This window comes from Nansenia antarctica (genome assembly GCF_963989245.1).
Source record: "Nansenia antarctica genome assembly, contig: SUPER_7_unloc_1, whole genome shotgun sequence".
NCBI classification, from domain to species: Eukaryota; Metazoa; Chordata; class Actinopteri; order Argentiniformes; family Microstomatidae; genus Nansenia; species Nansenia antarctica.
Genome location: NW_027663473.1, coordinates 414,105 through 423,738, shown reverse-complemented (window position 1 = coordinate 423,738; position 9,634 = coordinate 414,105). Strand labels below are relative to the sequence as shown.

The following is a 9,634-nucleotide window of genomic DNA, read 5'->3' as shown; positions in this document are numbered from 1 at the left end:
AGCCCCTCTCTTGCCTCTCTTTTAGCCTAGCGGAGGGTAATCACCTCCATCCCCTCCGTGGAAAACTTTCTCCGACTCGGAGCTTTGGGAGAGGACACGAGAAGAGGCCGCCCCTAGTGGCGACACCGGGGAACCACGGATTTGCTGCACACGCGCGCACACACACACGCACACACACACACACACACGCACACACACACACACACACACACACACGCACACACACGCACACACACACACACACACACACCATGATGCACGCATGGACAAAAAAGGAAGGTTCCATCGAAAATCCACCGTACGACTGACCGCATGTCTCACATGTTTTTATCTGTTTTATTAATGAGGTATGTATGTTTCACAGAAATGACATCCATTGCAGGCGTAATGCATATGGAATTCCACGCGTGCACTTGGATTGGTAAATGGTGAACAACCCGGCCCGCACACACTGAACATGTGCCTCCCAACAGCTTTATTCTACCAATCAACATTTCGGCCAACGAGAGGCCTTCTCAGGTCTGGTTGATGACATCACTCCACCAGGGGAGGCTGGGTGGAGGCAGGAACCCAAGGCTGGGCTACTCGTTGTCATGCATGGAATGGAATGAGGAATGAAACTCCGGAATTTCTGCTCCGGAATCAACCTCCACTGCTCCACACTCCACTCCACTGAGTTCCAGAATGGAACACTGAGCATACTGGTCACTTTCCCCTGGTTGAGCTACCAGGAACCTCAACATGACAGCAAGAAGAATACTCTTTGGGACTAATTGCTGCCAAACTGACAGGGGGATGGATGGTCGTAGGGGGATGGATGATCGTAGGGGTATGGATGATGTTAGGGGTATGGATGATGTTAGGGGGATGGATGATCGTAGGGGTATGGATGATGTTAGGGGGATGGATGATCGTAGGGTGATGGATGATCTTATGGGGATGGATGATGGTGGAGTGATGGATGATCGTAGGGGGATGGATGTGGGGTGATGGATGATCTTTGGGGAGGATGATCGTAGGGGGATGGATGATCTTAGGGTGATGGATGATCGTAGGGGGATGGATGATGGTGGGGGGATGGATGATCTTAGGGGGATGGATGACCTTAGGATGATGGTGGGGTGATGGCTTGTCAAACCAGGGCTGTGTTCTGATTCTCCACCCTTCTCCTGGAGCATCCTCCTCATGTGTTTATAAAGGAATGGAGCGATGTAAGGAAAATGGTGGACCGTCTCTCCAGCCATGCTTGCACCTATCCAGTACTTTTAGATGCAAGAGAGGAAGTGCACAAGTGAAGGGTAGAGAATTGGGACACACCCTGTTTTTTGGGGGGGGGATCATCACAAAAAATAAGGATGATGATGATCATCGTTGCGATCGTCTCCCTGTCAAAGTTGTCAGCAGTTGGCTGTTGATCATCTACCGAGGGAGAGAAATCAGAAGGATGTTCATAACAGTCCGATTAGTTTCGGTTCCACGTGAATCGTTAAACTGAGTCAACTAATCGTTCTTTCTGAGAAAAAGGCTATGTTGGGTGTCAGGCTATGTTGGGTGTCACACTATGTTGGGTGTCACACTATGTTGGGTGTCACACTATGTTGGGTGTCAGGCTATGTTGGGTGTCAGGCTATGTTGGGTGTCACACTATGTTGGGTGTCAGGCTATGTTGGGTGTCACACTATGTTGGGTGTCACACTATGTTGGGTGTCACGCTATGTTGGGTGTCACGCTATGTTGGGTGTCACACTATGTTGGGTGTCACGCTATGTTGGGTGTCACACTATGTTGGGTGTCACGCTATGTTGGGTGTCAGGCTATGTTGGGTGTCACACTATATTGGGTGTCAGGCTATGTTGGGTGTCACGCTATGTTGGGTGTCACGCTATGTTGGGTGTCAGGCTATGTTGGGTGTCACACTATATTGGGTGTCAGGCTATGTTGGGTGTCACGCTATGTTGGGTGTCACACTATGTTGGGTGTCAGGCTATGTTGGGTGTCACACTATGTTGGGTGTCACACTATGTTGGGTGTCACGCTATGTTGGGTGTCAGGCTATGTTGGGTGTCAGGCTATGTTGGGTGTCACACTATGTTGGGTGTCAGGCTACGTTGGGTGTCACACTATGTTGGGTGTCAGGCTATGTTGGGTGTCAGGCTATGTTGGGTGTCACACTATGTTGGGTGTCAGGCTATGTTGGGTGTCACATTATGTTGGGTGTCAGGCTATGTTGGGTGTCACATTATGTTGGGTGTCAGGCTATGTTGGGTGTCAGGCTATGTTGGGTGTCACATTATGTTGGGTGTCAGGCTATGTTGGGTGTCACATTATGTTGGGTGTCAGGCTATGTTGGGTGTCACACTATGTTGGGTGTCACACTATGTTGGGTGTCCCATTATGTTGGGTGTCACACTATGTTGGGTGTCACACTATGTTGGGTGTACTGGACCAGGACTAGACCAAGCTATACTGGACCGGGCTATACTAGACCAGGCTATACTGGATCGGGCTATACCTTGGCCACTGATGAAGACGCTCTATCTAACTCACCACACCTGAGCAGCCATTCCTCTCGCTACAGCAACATCATATTGTTCCTAGTCTAGGTCATAGAAAGAGAAAGCACCTATAATGAGTGTTGTTCTAAAAAGAGCTGAAATTGAGGATGTTTCACTATGATCGGGTGTGTAAGTTTCACTCTGTCGGAGGGAACTTCTGAGACGCTGGTCTGGAAAACTACCAGTGGGGTTGATAAACACTGGACTCTTTCCGCCATCTAGTGGCGGGAACACCAACGTACACCTGATTTATAGAGTGGAGATTAGGCCTGCAGGTAGCCCCTGTGCAGCGATGAAGTGAGCAGCAGGCCTCAAGCTAGCCCTGTGGAAACCATTATCAACAGCTCCCCCTAGTGGCCGGCCAGGCTTGCCTGAACCGCTAGCCTGAGTCCTACATACAGTATACATACAGTACCACTAGGGTACTACCTAGTAGTGTACCACCATGCAGTTACTTTATACAGTTGACCAACTAATATGCTGCAACACCGCTTCCTCCACTTCCTGATTCATGTCTCCTGGGTTATCACAAAGATGTTTCTCTACCGGGATTATGTCAATAACATAGTTAGTAACATAACATAACCTAGTCTCTTACCTCCCTCTCATTCATATCACCTCAATAAGCAGAGATGCACAGAGGAGCAATCATGTGGATATACAAAGACAAAAGAAACGTTCCTCAATTTGAAGATTTGTGATTTATTCCATGTTAATGATTTTATGTTGTACAACACAGGTTCATTTTCTATAACAGATATCCAGTGTTCTTTAGCTCCAGAATAGTCAAAGAGACGTCTTGGATCTACATAGTTGTGTCCCTCTGAGCTGACACCTTGTTGATCCAATCACATGGAGCAAACACCCAGACTGGTTCATACCAGTACAGAAACACATTCATAACCTGTGATCAGTACAGAAGGAACATTTACATGTGGACTGACAGGGAGACATTGACCATGGGAACACTATCATAGCATGGAGATTTGATACGGGAAGCAATAATCAATATACATTTTCTAGAGCATAAACTATAAACAACATTTAAGTATCAGAAAAGGCTTCTGCCATGACAGATGTCCAACAGAATAGTTGGAATCGACACTAATATATGAACCAAGGCACCAGTCTAAACATACATTATTTCTGGAACAGAGCATGTTATATTGAATATGTGATGATGATATAATGATACAACTCTGAAGACTAAATCACAGAGAAAGATGTTTCTACAGAATAATAGGTTATGATAAAGCACCACTCTAACAGAGACCTCTACTCCAGGTGACACAACTCAACACTGTGGCCATAACCATAAAAATTAGGCCCAATCCCAGGATAGAGGGGCTCAGTGAATGTGGTCTGGACTCTGTGGAGGAGGGTCATTGTGTCAGAGGAGACGCTGTAGAAGGACAGAGTACCTGCCCTGTGATCCAGGTACACTCCTACTCTGGAGGACTGAGGGCCTGATACTTCAGTCTCAACACTATTGTGATAGAAACTATAACCACTACTATGGTAGAATAACCTCCAGGACTTGTTATTGGATCCAAATTTACTGTCACCACCTGACCTGCTGATGTCTTTATATGAGACTGCTGCATCACCATAAGTAGCACTCCACTCAACCTCCCAGTAAGAGCGTCCAGACAGTCCCTCTCTACACAGCACCTGATACTGGTTAGTGAATCTCTCTGGATGACCAGGATATGACTGGGCTTGTCCACATGTCACCTTTCTGTTCCCCTCAGACAGAGACAGTTGTTTGTGTGCTGTGTTTGGGTCCAGTGTGAACTGACAGGAATCTGGAAGAGAGAAGAGTAGAAACCAAATCAGAGAAATAAGGGAAGTCAGATATCTAACCTGTCTTTGATGAGTCTCTCCCTCTCCTAGAGCTCTCTAGTTCTATCTCATGGTTTGTAGAGAGTATCAGTGGAGACTTATCTACTTCTGGAGAAATAGACTCACATCGTAAGAACTGGGCTCTGGTCTTAGGCTCTGGTGGCAGGAATACATCCACAGCATCAACTACAGACACACAAACACATTAACAGAGAGAGAGAAAGAGAACATTCACATCATATCATATTACACATATAGTACAGTACATGCAGGGGAGAATGGAGGAGGTAGAAATCGGTGACAGGCTCATTGTAATGCATGGGATGGAATGAGGAATGGTATCAGAGATGATTAGGACTGTGTTCTAAAGTTGCCTATATAAAGGGACTAGACAGAGTTTTAGCCCACCTATAGTTGAGATCTTAGGCCACTCCCCCTTAAGGATGTCCTCTAGTTTCTCTCTCAGCTTAGACACAGCCTCAGTCACATCTCCAAAGTACTGAAGAGGATGGATGGTGATGCTGGGTGAGTCTGAAGGTACACTGGGACTGGAGAGAGAGACATAACTCTGGAGAGAGAAAGAGAGAGAGAGAGAGAGAGAGAGAGAGAGAGAGAGAGAGAGAGAGAGAGAGAGAGAGAGAGAGAGAGAGAGAGAGAGAGAGAGAGAGAGAGGGGGGGGAGAATAAATGAATAATTGAACAGTAAGGTCGTTTCAGTATTCCAGATGGAAGGTCAGTGTAGTTACCTGGAGGAAATGGATGTGGTCCTCTGTGTGTGAAAGCTGCCCCAGCTCAGCGTCTCTCCTCCTCAGCTCAGCGATCTCCTGCTCCAGTCGCTCCAGGAGTCCTTCAGCCTGACTCACTGCTGCCTCCTGCTGGGCTCTGATCAGCTGCTTCACCTCAGAGAGCCTTCTCTCAATGGAGCGGATCAGCTCAGTAAAGATCCTCTCACTGTCCTCCACTGCTGCCTGTGCAGAGCGCTGTTAGAACACACACACACACACACACACACACACACACACACACACACACACACACACACACACACACACACACACACCATACACACACACACACACACACCACACACACCACACAGACCACACACACCACACACACACACACACACACACACACACACACACACACACACACACACACACACAGTGGGATTGCATAAATACAAGTTAAATTCAAAATACATTTTAAAAAAGTGGAGAATGGCTGACTGGAGGAGAGCAGTAATGGTGCGTCTCCTCTGGTCAATACTCACTGTGAGAGACTCCACAGCCTGTTGGATCTCCTTCAGTTCCTTCTCTCTCTCCTGGACTCTCTGCTGAACCTTCTGCTGACTCATCCCCAGCTGCCTCTGTGGACAAATAGTGATATAAATGCCAGATTATAGTATATATACAGTATATATACTGACATTCGGCATTGGTGCACATCACCAATAATATGCCTAAGAATTGCAGATTAAAAAACCTAACAATATTTTTACTTTTGTGATTAATACTCATTTAAATATATCATGGAATTTGTAACTCATATGGAATACATGTACTGTACATTAAGGCAATGTTTTACTTTTTTTTTTTCTTCTTCAGAACATAGAGATTACAGTAAAATGATCTGATCATAACATCCTGGTCAAATGATTATTTCAATCATTAACTCACTTTAGTGTCATGGACATGGACTTCCAGCTCCACGCCAGCCCAATAAAGGATGAATTTGTTTAAAAAACATGTAAATAGTGGTGGATTTTCTATCTTAGAGTGTGTGTTCACAACTGTATATGAATATAACTTTTCTACAGCCATTAGGAGCTTCTAAAATCACAATCCCTCCTCTCTTTCATTTCTTACATGAAGTTTCTCTCCTTTCTGTCAATCATTAATTCATAGAAAGCTGCAGGTGGGAAGACACAGTCAGTTCTACCTTTATCAAACGAGTAGCTCTGGTTCTTACCTGTTTCTCAGTCCTTTCTGCTGCAGCTGAGACTGTATCATGGCCTTTGTGTTCATCCATGACACACAGCACACAGATACACTGCTGATCAGTGCGACAGAACACCTCCAGCAGTTTGTCATGACGAGAGCAGATCTTCTCCTGCAGCTGTGTGGAGGCTTCGACCAGCTTGTGCTTCTTAAAGGCAGGAGATTCATAGTGAGGCTGGAGGTGAGTCTCACAGTATGAGGCAAGACAAACCAGACAGGACTTGAGGGCTTTCTGCTTTCTCCCAGTGCAGACATCACACGCCACATCTCCAGGTCCAGCATCACAGTGAGCAGGAGGAGCAGCTTGGAGTCCTGTCTTCTTCAGTTTCTCCACTAATTCAGCCAACATGGTGTTTTTCCTCAGAACAGGCCTGGGAATAAAGCTTTCCTTGCACATGGGGCAACTGTAGACCCCCTTCTGGTCATCCTGATCCCAGCAGCCCTTAATACAGCCCATACAGTAACTGTGTCCACAGGGAATAGCCACCGGATTCTTCAGTAGATCCAGACAGATCGGACAACAGAAGGAGTCCATGCCCTCTGCCATTTTTGCTTCAAACACTGCCAGACAGAACAGCGTCAGGACAGAGTATCAGTGATAAGTTTCGTTTCTCTAGAAGTGTTTAGTGCTTTGAGGGCGGGGACACTTCCTGGTTCTGTTGCCCTGGAGCTGTAGTGTAGAGGGAGTGGTGTTGGACAGAGGCCAAGAACAGTGTTCATGTGATGTTACGCTCGACGCAGTTGTCACGACACAGCGTCGATCTTCCGACACAATGTGCGTCGATACAAATGTATCAGTAGATAGAGTAATAGATACAAATGTATCAGATAGAGTAATAGATACAAATGTATCAGATAGATAGAGTAATAGATACAAATGTATCAGAGTAATAGATACAAATGTATCAGTAGATAGAGTAATATATACAAATGTATCAGATAGAGTAATAGATACAAATGTATCAGATAGATAGAGTAATAGATACAAATGTATCAGTAGATAGAGTAATAGATACAAATGTATCAGTAGATAGAGTAATAGATACAAATGTATCAGTAGATAGAGTAATAGATACAAATGTATCAGATAGATAGAGTAATAGATACAAATGTATCAGTAGATAGAGTAATATATACAAATGTATCAGTAGATAGAGTAATAGATACAAATGTATCAGATAGATAGAGTAATAGATACAAATGTATCAGTAGATAGAGTAATAGATACAAATGTATCAGTAGATAGAGTAATAGATACAAATGTATCAGATAGATAGAGTAATAGATACAAATGTATCAGATAGATAGAGTAATAGATACAAATGTATCAGTAGATAGAGTAATAGATACAAATGTATCAGTAGATAGAGTAATAGATACAAATGTATCAGTAGATAGAGTAATAGATACAAATGTATCAGATAGATAGAGTAATAGATACAAATGTATCAGTAGATAGAGTAATATATACAAATGTATCAGTGGATAGAGTAATAGATACAAATGTATCAGATAGAGTAATAGATACAAATGTATCAGATAGATAGAGTAATAGATACAAATGTATCAGTAGATAGAGTAATATATACAAATGTATCAGTAGATAGAGTAATAGATACAAATGTATCAGTAGATAGAGTAATAGATACAAATGTATCAGTAGATAGAGTAATAGATACAAATGTATCAGTAGATAGAGTAATAGATACAAATGTATCAGTAGATAGAGTAATAGATACAAATGTATCAGTAGATAGAGTAATAGATACAAATGTATCAGTAGATAGAGTAATAGATACAAATGTATCAGTAGATAGAGTAATAGATACAAATGTATCAGATAGATAGAGTAATAGATACAAATGTATCAGTAGATAGAGTAATAGATACAAATGTATCAGTAGATAGAGTAATAGATACAAATGTATCAGTAGATAGAGTAATAGATACAAATGTATCAGATATACAAATGTATCAGATAGATAGAGTAATAGATACAAATGTATCAGTAGATAGAGTAATAGATACAAATGTATCAGTAGATAGAGTAATAGATACAAATGTATCAGTAGATAGAGTAATTGTTAAGCCACGGTGGCGAGGGGGCTCAAGGACACGACAACGGAGGCAGAATACTGTGAAGCCCCGTAGGGTATTTATTTACAGTGGAAAAACTGAAAGGATGAGTCCGGGGGTTTCAACCTGGCGGGCTGGCGGTAGTGGTTGGCGTGGGCTGTGGAGGAACAGAAAAACAGGGTAAGTCTCCACGGTAGGCCAGTACATAAGATATAAACGAATCACAAAGTTAGGCACGAGAGCAAAGTTCACGAATAGTCACAGAGGATACTTGCCAGGTCATTCTTAGGGAAGAACTGACGATGAATGAAGGGAGTCCAGGGTAGATGTAGCCAGAGGGTTGATTGGGAGTGGAGACAGGTGTGTTGGTTTGGCTGTGGCTGGATAACCCTCCAATCACCGGGAACGAGCTTCACCTGCGGCGGAGAGCACGCTGTGCTCGAGTTGTGGGGGCGGGTGCTCGAGCTGTGGGGGCGGGGGAGGGCGTGTGTGAAGGCCCAGCCGTAACAGGACCCCCCCCCGAGGGGGAGCCTCCTGGCGACCGGCCCGGAGCCTCCGGGTGGGCCCGATAGAAGTCCCTGAGGAGGACTGGGGACATGATCTGGGACCGGGGAATCCAGCTCCGTTCCTCTGGGCCATATCCTTCCCAGTCCACCAGGTACTGGAAACCCCGGCCACAGCGACGAACCCTGAGGATCTTCCTTACCGCCCACTGGGGGTGGCCATCCACCAACTGAGGAGGGGGCGGTGCAGGGGCTGGTGGCATCAGGTCGCTGGCGACATGGGGCTTAACCCGGGAGACGTGGAACACCGGGTGGATCCGACGGAGGGAGTGAGGGAGGACCAGCCGGATGGCAGCGGGGTTGATGACCCGGTCGATGGCGTAGGGGCCGATGTATCTCGACGCCAACTTCCGGGAGGGGACATTGAGGGGGAGATCCGCCGTGGAGAGCCAGACCCTCTGGCCCACCTGGTACACCGGAGCTGGAGTGCGACGACGGTTGGCGCTTCGGGTAGTTCGGGCGGTGGCCCGAAGCAAGGCCGAGCGTACGGAGGTCCAGACCCGACGACAGCGAAGGAGGTGTGCCTGGACCGATGGTACCGACGCTTCGCCCTCTTGGGTAGAAAGCAGGGGTGGCTGGTACCCCAAGGAGCACTCGAA

The 9,634-nt window shown here is 45.6% G+C and overlaps 1 protein-coding gene across 1 annotated transcript; it reads right to left on the bottom strand.

Moving 5' to 3' along the window:
• Positions 1 to 3,830: 3,830 nt before the first annotated feature.
• On the bottom strand, positions 3,831 to 6,943 carry LOC308163189 (tripartite motif-containing protein 16-like; the record flags this gene model as incomplete). The annotated part of the gene is made up of 6 exons (XM_080550706.1): positions 3,831 to 4,360; positions 4,524 to 4,583; positions 4,806 to 4,965; positions 5,143 to 5,376; positions 5,670 to 5,765; positions 6,368 to 6,943. The coding sequence occupies 6 exons, from the start codon at positions 6,941 to 6,943 to the stop codon at positions 3,831 to 3,833; spliced, it is 1,656 nt and encodes a 551-aa protein (XP_080406832.1).
• Between the last annotated feature and the right edge of the window lie 2,691 nt (positions 6,944 to 9,634).